Consider the following 16,190-nt stretch of genomic DNA (forward strand, 5'->3'; position numbering starts at 1 on the left):
ACCTGCAGGTCAGACTGAGCCACAGCACTAATCTAACACAAAGCACTGCCCAACCCCTCAACTCATTCTCATTCCTACTTTGACACCTGAGCCCAGTAAGTACCAGGTGGCACTGTGGAGGGTCCTGCAGAGAACGCAAGGAAGTGACTCTTTCCTCCTGCCTGTCCTGCAGGCACTCGTGACTTGAGAGGGCATGCAGAAAGCCCCAGTCTCACTAGGGGGCCCCCTAAACCACCTGGCCTTTTTTTTTTTTTTTTTTTTTTTTTTTTTGAGAGGGAGTATCGCTCTATCGCCCCGGCTGGAGTGCAGTGGCCGGATCTCAGCTCACTGCAAGCTCCGCCTCCCAGGTTTACGCCATTCTCCTGCCTCAGCCTCCCGTGTAGCTGGGACTACAGGCGCCCACCACCTCTCCCAGCTAGTTTTTTGTATTTTTTAGTAGAGACAGGGTTTCACCGTGTTAGCCAGGATGGTCTCGATCTCCTGACCTCGTGATCTGCCCATCTCGGCCTCCCAAAGTGCTGGGATTACAGGCTTGAGCCACCGCGCCCGGCCTACCACCTGGTCTTAAAGGAAGCATCTTGGACCCTCTATGCCTCTCAGCTAAGTGACCCTCCACCCTTCCTGCCAACCTTACACCCACCAGAGTAAGAATACGAGTTTGATCCAAGCCAGGCAGGATCATAGTGCTAAAGGGGAACAGGCTCTAGATATCAATCACAATGGGGCTTATAGCTCAGAGAGCTAGGTCAACTCCCTTAGAAACAGCACTTAAGACTCACACTCAGGCCAGGCGCGGTGGCTCATGCCTGTAATCCCAGCACTTTGGGAGGCCGAGGCGGGCGGATCACGAGGTCAGGAGATTGAGACCGTGGTGAAACCCCATCTCTACTAAAAATAAAAAAATTATCCGGGCGCAGTGGCAGGTGACTGTAGTCCCAGCTACTCAGGAGGCTGAGGCAGGAGAACGGCGTGAACCCGGGAGGGGGAGCTTGCAGTGAGCCGAGATCCCGCCACTGCACTCCAGCCTGGGCGACAGAGTGAGACTCCGTCTCAAAAAAAAAAAAAAAGATTCACACTCAATCCTCTCAACAATCCTATGAGGCAGGTCTACTACTATCTCCATTCAGGAAGCTGAAGGTCAAAGAAGCCAAGAAACTGGCACCAGGCCACATAGCTGCTGAGAGGTGGAATCAGGGTTCAAAGGCAGCATGGCTCCAGAGTTTGCCCCTTAGCTCTATCTGCTTTACAAGAGATGGGAAGCAATGACATGGCGGGAGCCCCATGGCCTATCTCCTGTGTTTGCTGAGAGGGGCCACAGTACGCACTTCTTGAGAGACACACAGTACACAGCCAGCTGTTCCACCGCTGACTGTCCCACACCCATGTCTCGGATCATCTCCTCCACCTCTGGGCGCTGGCTCTGGAGTAGAAGCTCAATCCTGAAAAACACACCCAGCCCACGGCATTTGCAATCTGGAGGCTGATGGGTAGGTACCCAGTGCAGCTCTGCCTTCCTTTGCTGCCGTTGCTAAGGTAACAGGCTAGGCTGCTAGGATGTTTAGCAGGTGGGTGTGCCCAAGGAAAGGCCCCACAGCAGAGATGAGCATAGCTCCAAGGATGCTGCTGAGAAAGAAGAGGTGCTGAAAGAGGGTCTCAAGGTGAGGGATTTCCTGGAGAGAGGTTCCTGGAGGGAAAAACCCACCAGGTCATCTGGCCACAGGCAACAGAGACAGGGAGGAATGTGGCAAGGGCTCCCATTCCTTGGAATGGTGGAAGAGTTCATAGAGGCTAAGATCTGTGCCCACACCCAGCTGACCTCAGCCCTCCATGGCCTATGGAGATTCGAGCCTCGGACATGACCCAATCCCACTCCCTGTTGCAGTCATAAGAACTTGCAGGCCCTGGGGGCAAAGGCACAGTGCAGGACCCAGCTCCAAACTCACTGCTCCATGGTCTTCATCTTGCTCCTGAGTCGGCGGGCCTCCTCTTGCGCTTGTTTGGTCTCATCCTGCTGCTGCTCCAAGTACTTCATCTGCTTCTGAAAAGCAAATACACCCATATCTGAAGCTTGGAGGCCCTCAGGAGCCATTGCTAAAGTCACTAGGAAAACTGCTCCAGAACTCTCTGCAGCTTATGTTTTGAAAATGCTGATAACCATGTACTCCCAAACCCCAGGAGGTAAAGCTCCTGGGTCCCACTCTCACTTGTGCTTCTGCTAAAAGGCTCTAAGCCAGCTGCTTCTTCACCTCCCTGCCTGCTTCCTCCTGAAAGGTTTCTTACAGTAGGCACAGCCCACTGCCAGCATTTATAGGCCCACTGTGGGCTGCCAAGGTCCAGTGGTCTGGGCCTCATGGTACATGTTGTGCAGGTGGCTGAAGAAGTCCAGAGCACAAACCCAGGCCTCACCATTCACCACCCAGACCCATGGACAGTTGCCAAGAATGAAGAATTGAGCCAGGGGAAGCTGGCCAGCCTACCTTCAGCCTAAGACCACTTGTCTCTGACCTGAGAATACCATTAGAGACTCCTGCTCTGTAGTCAGGTGCCAGTTTGCTCCCTCCCACCAGCCAGACCATGTGATCCAACCCAGCCCCCAAGCAGGAACAGAGACAATGAATATCCTGGGGCCTTGTCTGTTCACAAGGATGGCTCCCTTTCCCTTTCAAATGGCATCCAGCAAGGACTGCTCCTGCCTACAAGGCCAGAATATCAATCATGGGTTCAGATCAATCACCTCTCATGCCCCTTGGAGAGCAAGAGGCTCACCAACCCAGGCTGATGCAAAATTCATCTAGGTCTAAGACTGTTCACTCTGCAGACTTTGATCTGGCTGGTCAGCTCAGCACAGCTGACTTCAAAGGCCCTTGCTCCTCCCTAGGGTGCTGTTTGATCTGGCTCAGGAGAGCAGCCCAGCCAAGGACTGGAGTGCTAATGGAAGGTTCTTCAGGCTGGCCTCATCAGTAGAGTATGAACCACTTTTGGAAACATGGCCCATGAGCTCTTAGTTGAGCATCCCTTCTGTGAGGTACTGGGAAGGCCTTGCCTCTTCAAATTACCTAGCACAAAACCCCAAGTATAGCCAACATGGTCCTTTTCTAATGGGATGGATGGGTACAGTATGGGAGGGCAAGGGGAAGAAGTGATTTGCCTCTATTTTACAACTCCCCAAACCAAGGTATTGACTGAAGCAGAACCAGAAGATAAGCCCAGAATGGGGAGTCCAGTTCTGGGGCAATACCTCCCCACTAATTCTGTACCCATAAAACCTGAGGACCTACTTTCAGTGTAGAGCACAGCATCTCGGCCTTGCCCAAGGCCTGCTGCAGAGATACCACAGTAGCATTGCGTTCTTCCAGCGTGTCCCGCAGATTGTCGATGATGACCTGGCTGTCTCGTTTCTCCTTCTCTGGAGCAGGGATAGTGGGTGGGGGAAAGGGAAAGGCCTGTCCATCCATCAGCATAAGAACTTGGGCCCTTGGCTTCAGTGCCTGATCCCTTAGGCAGGTGAGAAACAAGACTCAGAGCTGAAAGCTGGGTGGCCCGCTTCCTTCTCTGGGATGTGCCAAACCACAGAAGCTGAGCCACAGCCTTCATTCAGGTAAAAGCCCACTTTCTGCTGCTTGAACTACTTAGGAAATTTTTTTTTTTTTTCTGAGACGGAGTCTCGCTCTGTGGCCCAGGCTGGAGTGCAGTGGCGCGATCTCGGCTCACTGCAAGCTCCGCCTCCCAGGTTCACGCCATTCTCCTGCCTCAGCCTCCAGAGTAGCCGGGACTACAGGCACCCGCCACCTCACCCGGCTAGTTTTTTTTTTGTATTTTTTAGTAGAGACGGGGTTTCACTGTGTTAGCCAGGATGGTCTCGATCTCCTGACCTCGTGATCCGCCCGCCTCGGCCTCCCAAAGTGCTGGGATTACAGGCGTGAGCCACCGCGCCCGGCCAGGAAAATATTTTACTGCCCACTCCCCACCCCTCATGGGTCCAGTTAGTTCATCATCCCAGGACTCAAGCAGGTTCCAGTCAAACTCAGCTGCTGAGTCCTCTCCCAAAGATATTCTGTCCCATCAGGTAGCCCCCTCCCATCTTGGTTCCTGGGCAAGAAGCTGCACTCAGAGACAAGAGGCTCACCTGGTCTAGGTGAACAGCTTCAGTCACCTCCCTTCCCTCTCTTTTTCTGCCAGCCACAAGAGCTAGCAGGACTCTTGGACATACAAAGCAGGGAAAGGCCCTGGCTCTCCCAAACAGTTTGAAACATTCCTCCTAGGGCCCCCTTCCTGCAGCATCCAAGTCAGGGGCTTCCCAGTACCCCCTGTCTCTTGCTAACTCACCTTTCTGGGAAAGTTGGGCTCTGATATTGTCCAGTTCATTCTGAAAGGCAATACCCACAATAAGCAGCAGGAAAGCATCATAGCCGACCTCCACGTTGTCTCCCATAAGGTTGTGGGGAGCCCCAGGATTGAACAATGAGGCCTTCTAGGGCATGAATCCTGCAGTGCCTCAAGGCCAAGCTAAGCTAACAATGGAAAGATAAGCACTGCTTTAGCTCTATGTGCCCTTTTGAAAAGTAGGTAAAATGGAGGAATAATCTCAGGGACAAGGCCCCAGGACAGGTAAAGAGGTAGAATAGTGGAAGGGAAGTAAAGTTGGGCCCCTGTGATCAGTCTCCATAGCAGAAGCTTCTATCGCTTCCTTGGCCTCATTGCTCTGTTGGTCTCATTCCCTCTGGGTATCAGCTGCCTCACCAGGGACACACAATAGGAATGGCCAAGGACCCTGGGCCATTACTCCTCCTCTCCCACGCTGGGTCTTCCTGATTCATAGTCTACTTTCCTCCAAGCTCTGAACTGGCTCTGTGTACCACAGTCCTTCCAGACCTAGGATCAAATGGAGGTAGGTATGCCAGAATAGCTTTGTACTCCTGGATGAAACCTCCCATGTGTCTAGTCTCTAACTAGACTGTCGTGAGGATCAAGTGAGCCTCTCAAAGCCCTTGCAAATGTTCCACAGCCATGCCACAGAATCACTGAGAAGCTGTGGCAGAATTGAACCCAGTTCCTATTCAGGATGCCAGAGAACTCAACATCCCCATGAGCAAGAGAGATGCCTGCTCCATAACAAAGAAAGCCAAGGATTTTTACAAAACTGAAATGCTTGACCAAGGGTCCATGGTGGTAGCTAGATGGAATCCAGGCAAATCTTACTCTAGATCACTCATCTAAGGTCAACAGAAGACTCAGAATTTCACATGTGACCACCAGTATGGCCCAGGCCCAGTGGGTAAACAAGACCCTGCTGTCAAACTCTCCACCGAGGACTCTGGGGGCAGGAGCTTCTGGTGGCTGGGCTGGTTAGTATAGGCTGAACAGCTGGGAGTGGAAGTGGTGGGTAAGGAAGAGCACGCAGGGGCTGCCTGAGAACAGATACTAGGCCATGGCTGCTGCACCACTACCCATAGTCCTCTGGCTTCTTCCACACTCCAGCAGGGGCTTCCAAGCCCTTGCTCCAAACTACCCAAGATGGTGCTACCTGTCTCACAAATCTGGCTTTGAAAGCTGGAAATAAATGAAACTGCCTTTGTTGCTTTCATCACAGGGAAGACACTACTTAAAACTGGGAGCAGTTACCATGACGATGAACATGCTTGCTCTAAGCACAAAAGCTCCATGTTCCTGAAGCAGCGAGGTTCCAAGGACATCATGACATCCTGGGGCCAGAGCCAAATGAACTCTGATCTGACAGATACCCAGTAAATTAACCCTCAGAGTCCAGGGATCATTTGTGAATCCCAATCCAACTTCCTCAAGAGTTCTCTGCCAATGCAGCCTGCTTGCACACAAAAAAAGCTAAATTTTAGGTTAGGAGGAGAAGCAGTAGATTTACAGGAGGGAAACTACCCACTTTTGCCTCCATTCCCACCTGAGCTGCAAATCTTGATTCCAAGAGCTCTGGTCTGGGGAAGGCCCAGGCATCCGACTTTACACCAAGCTCCCTAGGTAATTTTTTTTCTTTTAACTTTTTTTATTTAATAGAGATGGGGTCCCATGTTGCCCAGACTGGTCTTGAACTCCTGGGCTCAAGTGATCTGCCCACTTTGGCCTCCCAAAGTGTTGGGATTACAGGCACGAGCCATCACGCCCAGCCTCCCCAGGCACTTTTGAGGCACAGGCAGGCTAGGGAACACTGAGTCCAAAAATCTCCTGTGACTGGGGAGTAGAAGAGTTTTCTAATCTGTCACTAACTATCCAACCAGCAAAGTGGGCTATACAGGATGGCTGTAGGTTCTTTAAAAGATGAGGAAACAAGACCGCAGGAGAGAATTAAGGTTGGAATTGACCTGAAATCACAAGGGGAGGGTTTACAGTCAAGCAGCTCCCCTCTTCCCTCACAGTGTATTTCTCTGATGACTGTGTCTCATCACTTGTCCACTGCTTTTTGTGTCCCCACCTTGAAAACTGTACCAAGTCTCACCTCTATAACTTCATCTCCATGCTCTAGGAACCCTCCACTTATGTGGAAATAGAAAGTGAACTCTCAGGCCAGGCACAGTGGCTTATGCCTATAATCTCAGCACTTTGGGAGGCCAAGGTGGGAGGATTGCTCCAGCCCAAGAGTTCAAGACCAGCCTAGGTAACATAGCAAGGCCCTATCTCTACAAAAAATTTTTTAAAAAATTAGGGCCGGACACAGTGGCTCACGCCTGTAATCTCAGCACTTTGGGAGGCCAAGGCGGCTGGATCACTTGAGGTCAGGAGTTCGAGACCAGCCTGGTCAACAAGGTAAAACCCCGTCTATACTAAAAACACAAAACTAGCTGGGTATGGTGGCACGTGCCTGTAGTCCCAGCAACTCAGGAGGCTGAAGCAGGAGTATTGCTTTAACCCAGGAGGCAAAGGTTGCAGTGAGCCAAGATCACGCCACTACACTCCAGCCTGGGTGACAGAGTGAGACTTCATCTCAAAAATAAATAAATAGGCCGGGCGCGGTGGCTCAAGCCTGTAATCCCAGCACTTTGGGAGGCCGAGACGGGCGGATCACGAGGTCAGGAGTTCGAGACCATCCTGGCTAACATGGTGAAACCCTGTCTCTACTAAAAAATACAAAAAACTAGCCGGGCGAGGTGGTGGGCGCCTGTAGTCCCGGCTACTCGGGAGGCTGAGGCAGGAGAATGGCGTAAAAACCCGGGAGGCGGAGCTTGCAGTGAGCTGAGATCCGGCCACTGCACTCCACCCTGGGTGACATAGCGAGACTCCGTCTCAAAAAAAAATAATAATAAAATAAATAAATAAATAAATACATACATACATAAAATAAAAAAATTAACCGAACATGGTGGTGCACCCCTATAGTCCTAGCTACTAGGCAGGCTGAGGTGGGGAGATCCCTTGAACTCAGGAGTTTGAGGTTATAGTGAGCTATGATTGCACCACTGCACTCCAGTGTGGACAACAGAGTAACACTCTGTCTCTTAGAAAATAAAAAAAGAAAGAAAGTGAACTCCCAGAGGGCTTAGAGTTCAGTAGAATCAGATAAATTCTAGCTACCTTTAAGAATTCTGCATCCAAGACATTCTCCTCCTCCTGGGCAAGATCAAAGAAGAGCTTATTGATAATGGTTCTTTTGCCAACCTGGATGGGAGAACAAGATAAGAGTATGATTGTGTAGCTGGGTCATGCGCAAGGAAGAGAGTGTTGTACATGGGTCTGACTACCTGTCTGACATGCATGTCAGGCCTGTTCTCAGACCTAACTTTTCAAAGTACATCCTTTAGAGTCAAAAGACCTCTTTACCCCTGCAGGTACCCCAAGCTGGGGCTGCTGGTTTGGTGGTCACTGAAGTCATATTACTACAGACCTACATGGTTAAGTGCTCAAAAGATACCTAACTTTAGGTGCTGAGTCATTGAGGAAAAGACAGTGAAGGAGGCCAGCCAAATCTATCCAACTGAAAACTGGCCCAGGCAACAAGTCCATCTGCCAGCTACCTGTGGGTGTAAGCAGGCCCCCCAACCAACTCAAGGACACAAGTGCGGCTCAACTGGCCTTAAACCAGAAGGGTCCAAAAAGGTCAGATATATTGCAGTTTCAGAGCTCTTTTCACATTCCTGTTGTCTGCTAAGGAGATCTCTTCAGTTGATGTGGTCCCACCCCAATACTCTCACCTGGATTCGGCACTGTGGGCAGGTCCGACTTGGTGCTGTCTCGAACCACTGAATTAGGCTGGAATGAAAAGCAGAACAATAGATTGATGAGCCCTGGTTTGTCTGGGGACATAAGCCAGGCAAACATTCTCACCACGAAAGGGTTTGTTCTGCTCCTCCTTGACCCAATGCCTGCCCAAATAAGAGGGCAGCAGCACGGACAGTTACAGAACCTCCCTCAAGGCCTGACGGGTACTCGACTCCAGCCAGCTGGCCCTTTTTTTTTTGGCCCTTTTGGCTTGGCCAAAAGCAGTCCTTCAGGCAACCTTCTGGGCTTTGACTGGGGTTGGGAGAGATATAGTCAAAGCTCAGGGGCCCTCAGGGATGGGGACTCTGATAACACTCCCATTTTAAGCTGGAATTCCAAAGACTACACTTTCAAGGTGAGGATCAACCAGAAATAAAAGTAAGGGTACAAAAATAAAGTTAGATATAATGAATACAATCTAGTATTTGATAGCACAACAGAGTGACTACAGTCAATAATAATCTACTGTACATTTTACAGTAACTAAAAGAATATAATAGGAATGTTTGTAACATAAAACAATGATAAATGCTTGAGGTGATGGCTACTCCATTTACCCTGAAGTGATTATTACACACTGTATCCCTGCATCAAAATATCTCATAAATCCCAGAAATATGTATACCTACTACGTACTCATAACTTTTTTTTTTTGAGATGGAGTCTTGCTCTGTCACCCAGGCTAGAGTGCAGTGGCGCCATCTTGGCTCACTGCAACCTCCACCCCCTTGGTTCAAGCAATTCTCCTACCTCAGCCTCCCAAGTAGCTGGGATTACAGGCATGCGCCACCACGCCCAGCTAATTTTTGTTTTTAGTAGAGATGGGGTTTCACCATGTTGGCCAGGCTGGTCTTGAACTCCTGACCTCAACTGATCCACCTGCCTCAGCCTCCCAAAGTGCTGGATTACAGGTATGAGCCACCATACCCAGCCATAAAATTTTTTTAAATTGAAATTTGTGTTTGTTTTTTTGTTTTTTATAGAACAGAGACAGGGTTTCACTATGCTGCCCAAGCTGGTCTCAACTTCTGAGCTTAAGTGCTCCTCCCACCTAAGCCTCCCAAAGTGCTGGAACTACTGGCGTGAGCCACTGTGCCCAGTCAAAAAAAGTTTTTCAATTAAAAAAAAAAAAAAAAAGGGGGCGGGGCGTGGTGGCTCACGCCTGTAATCCCAGCATCCCAGCACTTTGGGAGTCCGAGGCAGGTGGATCACGAGGTCAGGAGATCGAGACCATCCCGACTAACACGGTGAAACCCCGTCTCTACTAAAAATACAAAAAATTAGAGGGGTCTGGTGGCAGGCACCTGTAGTCCCAGCTGCTCGGGAGGCTGAGTCGGGAGAACGGTGTAAACCTGGGAGGCAGAGCTTGCAGTGAGCCAAAGCCAAGATTGTACCACTGCACTTCAACCTGGGCAACAGAGCGAGACTCCGTCTAGAAAAAAAAAAAAGTAAGTAGTGGTAAAAGCAAAACATAGCTAGGTGGTCTAGCAAAGCTCAAGCCTTAAACTTTAATTAGTCTTCTACTAGTAGACTCCCCTACTCCTAGGGACCAGGGAGAAACTAAGTCCTCTCTGGAAAATGATACCATCATCCTGGCCTCAAATATTCCTATAAATACATTTTCTCTTCTCTTTTCTTCTCGTCTCTTTTCTTTTCTTTTCTTTTCTTTTTTTTTCTTTTCTTTTCAGATGGGGTCTCAATCTGTCACCCAGGCTGGAGTACAGCGGGGTGATCTTGGCTTACTGCAACCTTCGCCTCCCAGGCTCAAGCGATCCTCCCACCTCAGCCTCCCGAGTAGCTGGGACCACAGGCTTGCACCCACCACGCCCAGCTAAAATTCCTGTAAGTTTTCAAATACCATGTACAACGTATAATCAAGGGTAACCAGGCACAATGGGATACTACACAGCAACAATCAATGAGTCTACAACTAAGAACAATATCATGCATAAATCACAAAAACATAACTTAGGAAGAGAAGCCAGACACAAAAAGTTATATTCTGTATGATTCTATTTACACAGAGTTTAAAAGTAGGCAGGCCAGGCCCAGTGGCTCACGTCTGTAATCCCAGAACTTTGGGAGGTCGAGGCGGGTGGATCATGAGGTCAGGAGTTTGAGACCAGCCTAACCAATATGGTGAAACTCCATCTCTATTAAAAATAGAAAAATTAGCCGGGTGTGGTAGCACGTGCCTGTAATCCCAGCTACTTGGGAGGCTGAGGCTGAAGAATTGCTTGAACCTGGGAGGCGGAGGTTGCAGTGAGTCAAGATCGCGCCACTGCACTCCAGCGTGGGGGACAGAGTGAGACCCCGTCTCAAAAAAAAAAAAAAAAAAAAGTAGGCAAAATTCATCTATGCTCTCAAAGTCAAGACAGTAGCTATCTTTTTTTTTTTTTTTTTTCTTGGCCTCCCAAAGTGCTAGGATTACAGGCTTGAGCCACCACTCCCAGCCAATAGCCTGCGTTTTCCTGTTTTCTTTTTTTTTTTTTTTTCCAAGGGAGGCGTCTTTTCAGACAGGGTCTCACTCTGTCACCCACGCTGGAATGCAGTGGAGCAATCACAGCTCACAGCAGCCTCTACCTCCCAGGCTCAGGTGATGATCATCTCAGCATCCCAGGTAGCTGGGACCACAGGCACATGCCACTATGCCCGGCTAATTTTTTCAATTGCTCGAACCCAGGAGGTGGAGGTTGCAATGAGCCAAGATCGAGCCATTGCACTCCAGCCTGGGCGACAGAGTGAGACTCTGCCTCAAAAACAAATAATAATACAGGATACAAAAGTTAATGGAATAGAGGCAATGTATGAAGAGATAATGGCTCATAATTTTCCAGCACCTATTAAAGAAATTGCTTCACACGGCCGGGCATGGTGGCTCACACCTGTAATCCCAGCACTTTGGGAGGCCGAGGCGGGCACATCACGAGGTCAGGAGATAGAGACCATCCTGACTACCACAGTGAAACCCCATCTCTACTAAAAATACAAAAAATTAGCCGGGCATGGTAGTGGGCACCTGTAATCCCAGCTACTCAGGAGGCTGAGGCAAGAGAATGGCATGAACCCAGGAGGCGGAGCTTCCAGTGAGCCAAGATGGCACCACTGCACTCCAGCCTGGGTGACAGAGCAAGACTCCGTCTCACAAATAAATAAAAAAAAATAAAGTAAAGTAAAGTAAAATAAAATAAAATAAAATAAAATAAACCAGGTGAAAAAAGATATACCATGCAGTCACCAAACGAGAGCTGAAGTGGCTATACCAATAGCAGATAAAATGGACTTTAAATTAGACAAGATAGGCCGGGTGCAGTGGCTCACACCTGTAATCCCAGCACTTTGGGAGGCCGAGGTGGGCGGATCATGAGGTCAGGAGTTTGAGACCAGTCTGGCCAACATAGTGAAACCCCATCTCTACTAAAAATACAAAAAAAAATTAGCCGGGCATGGCGGTGTGCGCCTGTAATCCCAGCTACTCAGGAGGCTGAGGCAGAAGAATCATGTGAACCTGGGAGGCGGAGGTTGCAGTGAGCCGAGATTGCAAGATTGCGCCACTGCACTCCGATCTGGGCCACAGAACGAAACATTTTTTTAAAAAAAGAGAGACTTTGAATTAAAGTTACAAGAGACAAAGAAGGACAAAGAAGAACATTAACAAAAAGTTCAATCCTGCAAGAAAAAACAATTATAAACTCCAGCCTGGGCAACACAGCAGCATCCTGTTTCAAAAAAAAAAAAAATTATTACAAACAAAAACTTTATTTAAAAACATACAATTGGCCGGTCGTGTTGGCTCATGCCTGTAAACCCAAGCACTTTGGCAGGCCAAGGAGGGTGGATCGCTTGAGTACAGGAGTTTCAAACCAGCCTGGGCAGCATGGCAAAATCCTGTCTCTAAAAAACAAAATTAGCTGGGCATGGTGACATGCACCTGTAATCCCAGCTATTTGTGAGGCTGAGGCAGGAGGATCGCTTGAGTCCAGGAGGCTGAGCAGAGATTGCACCACTGCAGACCAGCTTGGGCAAGACAGAAGGACTCTGTCTCAAAAACAACACCAACAAAAAAAATACCACACATACACCAATTAAAACATTCAACAATAATGTAGAAGTGGGAAGAGAGTGTTACTATTCTAAGCTCTTTGAGTTGCCTGGGAAAATGAGAAAGGTGTTGATTAACCTTGAAATTGGTAAGTTAAGGATACATACCTTAATTTCTAGGATAACCACTTATAAATGGAAATGGGGTACATAACGTCCAAACTAACTGAGGGAAAATGGAGAAATACAGAATATTTAACCAATTCCCACCAAGGCAAGAAAGGAGAGAATAAGATATAATAGGCAAGACAAAACAGAATCGACTAAAGACAATAGATTTACTCTTCATTTAATCAGTAATTGCAACAATTTTAAGTAGACTAAATGGTTCAGTTAAATACAAAGATTATCAGACTGGACTTTTAAAAGTCCAACTAGGCCGGGCGCGGTGGCTCACGCCTGTAACCCCAGCACTTTGGGAGGCCGAGATGGGCGGATCACGAGGTCAGGAGATCGAGACCATCCTGACTAACACGGTGAAACCCCGTCTCTACTAAAAATACAAAAATTAGCCGGGCGCGGTGGCGGGCACCTGTAGTCCCAGCCACACAGGAGGCTGAGGCAGGAGAATGGCGTAAACCCAGGAGGCGAAGCTTGCAGTGAGTGGAGATTGCGCCACTGCACTCCAGCCTGGGAGACAGAGTGAGACTCCCTCTCAAAAAAAAAAAAAAAAAAAAAAAAAAAAAGTCCAACTAAATGCTGTTTTCCCAGGCTGGGCGCAGTGGCTCACGCCTGTAATCCTAGCACTTTGGGAGGCCAAGGTGGGTGGATTGCTTGAGTCCAGGGGTTCGGGACCAGCCTGGGCAACATAGCAAGACCCCATCTCTACTAAAAATACAAAAAAAAAAAAAAATTAGTCGAGCATGCTGGCAGGCACCTGTAGTCCCAGCTACTTGGGAGGCTAAGGTGGGAGAATCACCTTAGCCCAGGAGGTCAAGCCTGCAGTGAGCTGAGATGGCACCATTGCACTGCAGCCTGGGTAACGGAGTGAGACCCTGTCTCAAAATAAAATAAAATAAAGATCTTTGGGGTAAGCTAAAGTAATTTTTAATATATAAAAAAAGAAATAAATGCTGTTTTCAAGGGATACATGTAAAACACAAGTACACAGAAAAGTTTAAAATAAAAGGACAGGCCCTAGCACTTTGGGAGGCCAAGGCGAGTGGATCACCTGAGGTCAGGAGTTTGAGACCAGCCTGGCCAACATGGAGAAACCCCCGTCTCTACTAAAAATACAAAAATTAGTTGGGCGTGGTGGCGCACGCCTGTAATGTCAGCTACTCGGGAGGCTAAGGAAGGAGAATCACTTGAACCCAGGAGGTGGCGGTTGCAGTGAGCCAAGATCGCACCACTGCACTCCAGCCTGCGTGACAGGAGCGAGACTCCATCTCAAAAATAAATAAATAAATAAAAATAAACAAATAAAGTAAAAGGATAGAAGAAAATAGAGTAGGCAAATAGAAAATAAAGTACAGTACTCTTAGATGCGAGCTTAATTTCTAGTCTAACCAAACAGCAGTGGCTCCCTCAGCATGGGGCTCAGGCTGTCAGCAACACAGGTCTAAACAAAGCTTTGCCAGTAAGCCAGCAGCCATCAGGGTCATGCCTGCCTCTCTGCTTCCTAGGGCCTTTAGCCCTACAAGCCCCCTGTGATTATTATCACCCACCATTCCCAGGGGTAACTCTGCCTTATCTCTTTTGCTAGGAGGTCCAAACCAGCCTGTCCACATCTGCTAGGGGAATCTTTCCCCACTAGCTGTACACTCAACAGAATGGCCCTACACGGTCAGCAGGACCCCTGGATAGGGGGAGCATCTCCTTGCCTTCCCCATGTTAAACGGGTTTGCTGACATGGCGAATACACTGGGGTGTCCTAATTCCAAACCATCAAGTAAGCCTACCCTCTTGGGTTGCCAGAAACCTACCAGGTTTCTATCTGGAAGAAATAAAAGGATTTGTTGATGTAGTGAAAGCTCACCCTTGCCCAGGCTAACGGTTGTGAAATCACATCTGTTTGTATAGGTGATCAAGGAAGCATCTGTCTTCACTGAGCCATCTCAGTCCCCCTCAGGCTTAGCTCAGCTATCACCTCTGCCAGAAAGCCTGTCCTGACCCACTTCTGCCCAAGTTGGGAAGCTCCCGTGGGGCCTCGTTTAGGAGGAAGGTTCTCATCACTTGTCTGGATTCCGGGGAAGGACCGCCTGGAGGCCCGACACCTCGCGGCCCTGAAGCGGTACCCGGGCAAACATCGGGCCCCAACACTGCAGTCACTCACCACTGCAAGTGGAAGGTGTGGCCGCAGTGGATGGCGGCCACGTCGCGGGAGTGATCGAAGAAGTCGGAGCAGATAGTGCACAGAGCACGGATAGGCATGATGGCTGGACTCAAGGGGCCCAGGCAGCCAAAGAAACTGCTACAGGTCCGGCTTCGCAGACGCGCCCCCGCGCCTCCACTGCCTTCAAATTTGGCTCCGCAGCACGACTTCCTGGAGCAGGCCGGAAGTGACAACACAAAACTTTGGGCGGAGCGTAAATATTTCGTCTGGATTGGACAAATCCTCGGGTGGGCGGAACTAGGGGCGGGGCTTAGTGGCCCCGAGGCCGTAGAGAATCCTGGGCGGAACGCGGTCGCTCTCTGGCGTCTTCTGGGAGGACTCGACCTGCCACTTGAGAGCGCAGCGTTATATCAAGGCGGGGAGCAGCGAGGCTGCCAGCTGGACCCTTCTCCAGGGCAAGGCAGCGCATTGTAGTCCCACGCCAGAGCTGGCGCGAGGCAGGCTGGGCCAAGGCAGAGAAAACTGCAGCCGCAAGGGAATAGAACAATGGTCCAGATGGGTCCCTTGGGCTCTGGACAGTGCTGGACCATGCGCTGTGGTCTATATTTCCCATAGACCAAAATACTCTACCCTCTCAGTCATCAGTTCCGGGCGATTCTGGAAAGATTGACACATAGGCCCTAGTCCCTCAGGTCACCCCAGGCCAACCTTGGCTTCATCCAAGTAAGACATGACTATCCTTGAGTTTGGAGACACTAGGGCCAGTACCCTGACTTTAGCTCTTAACTCTCAGGAGGATCGGTTATGCTTGGGACTGTAGTAGGGTTGGAATTTTGGAGGCCCAGATGCTTCAAAGACTAGAGACTAACAAATTCTTTTTATTATTCCCACATCAGAGAAGTTATCTTTGAGGAGGTTATCTTTGAGGTCCTCCCAGAGAGCAGCATCCCTGGTAAGTTCACCCAGGCCCACGTGGGGTGTAGTAAGTAAACTTTTGGGTTTTTAGGTTTAGTATCTGTAGCAATGTTACTCCCTCTACCCAGAAGAAACCTTATGCATAGCCCCATAATATAAAGCTGATCTGCTCCAGCTGAAATAGTCCCAGAGTGAGATTTCATTTGGGGCATATGTGGAAAGCACAGGTGTTCACAGGAAGAACGCAGAGCATTATAGAATCTTTGTGCACTGCTCACCCTACACCCTCTCCCCAGCTCAGGGAAGCTATCTTTGGCTAATAGCAGGGTCTGTCCTTGTGGTGGCTGGCCCAGGTAGATTCCAGCTCTATGCCTAAATCAAGAGTGAGGCTCCTCGGTCAACAGGAGTCAAAAACAGCAGCCCTTACTTGAGCTCTCAGCCCAGGGAGTATTCCTCGGTCCAAATGCAGCCCAAGACCCACTACTCACATGGATTTCTAGAGTCCAGAGGACCCCCACCACCACCACCATTGAGGAATACACTGTGGTGAGGATGATCTTCACTCTCAGCCCAAGAAATCCACAGGGCACTGTTCACTACTACTCCCAGCCACTACTTATGAACCTGCTCCCAGCCTCTCCCCTCCCCACTGCCTTCCAGGGGCTCCTCCCCAGTA

At 49.4% G+C, this 16,190-nt stretch overlaps 1 protein-coding gene across 6 annotated transcripts in view; it reads right to left on the reverse strand.

Moving 5' to 3' along the window:
* TRAIP (TRAF interacting protein) overlaps window positions 1-14,805 on the reverse strand; it is a 39,869-nt gene extending 25,064 nt beyond the window's left edge. For 3 of the 6 annotated variants that reach the window (XR_013413928.1, XM_015130903.3, XM_001105706.5), the window contains exons 1-7: window positions 14,600-14,805; window positions 8,157-8,214; window positions 7,540-7,623; window positions 4,327-4,366; window positions 3,279-3,406; window positions 1,944-2,038; window positions 1,326-1,439 (exon numbers count right to left, since the gene is read on the reverse strand). Coding sequence is in view for 5 of the 6 variants with exons in the window: in XM_015130903.3 (XP_014986389.3) it covers window positions 1,326-1,439; window positions 1,944-2,038; window positions 3,279-3,406; window positions 4,327-4,366; window positions 7,540-7,623; window positions 8,157-8,214; window positions 14,600-14,697 (617 nt within the window). In the remaining variant the exon portion in view is untranslated. Of the gene's footprint in view, window positions 1-1,325; window positions 1,440-1,943; window positions 2,039-3,278; window positions 3,496-4,326; window positions 4,367-4,740; window positions 4,756-7,539; window positions 7,624-8,156; window positions 8,215-9,527; window positions 9,657-14,599 lie in introns of those variants that run through there. The other 3 variants (XM_077992807.1, XM_077992808.1, XM_077992806.1) reach the window with 3 other exon arrangements.
* Between the last annotated feature and the right edge of the window lie 1,385 nt (window positions 14,806-16,190).

The sequence above is a fragment of the Macaca mulatta genome, chromosome 2, assembly GCF_049350105.2.
Source record: "Macaca mulatta isolate MMU2019108-1 chromosome 2, T2T-MMU8v2.0, whole genome shotgun sequence".
In the NCBI taxonomy this organism is placed as follows: Eukaryota; Metazoa; Chordata; class Mammalia; order Primates; family Cercopithecidae; genus Macaca; species Macaca mulatta.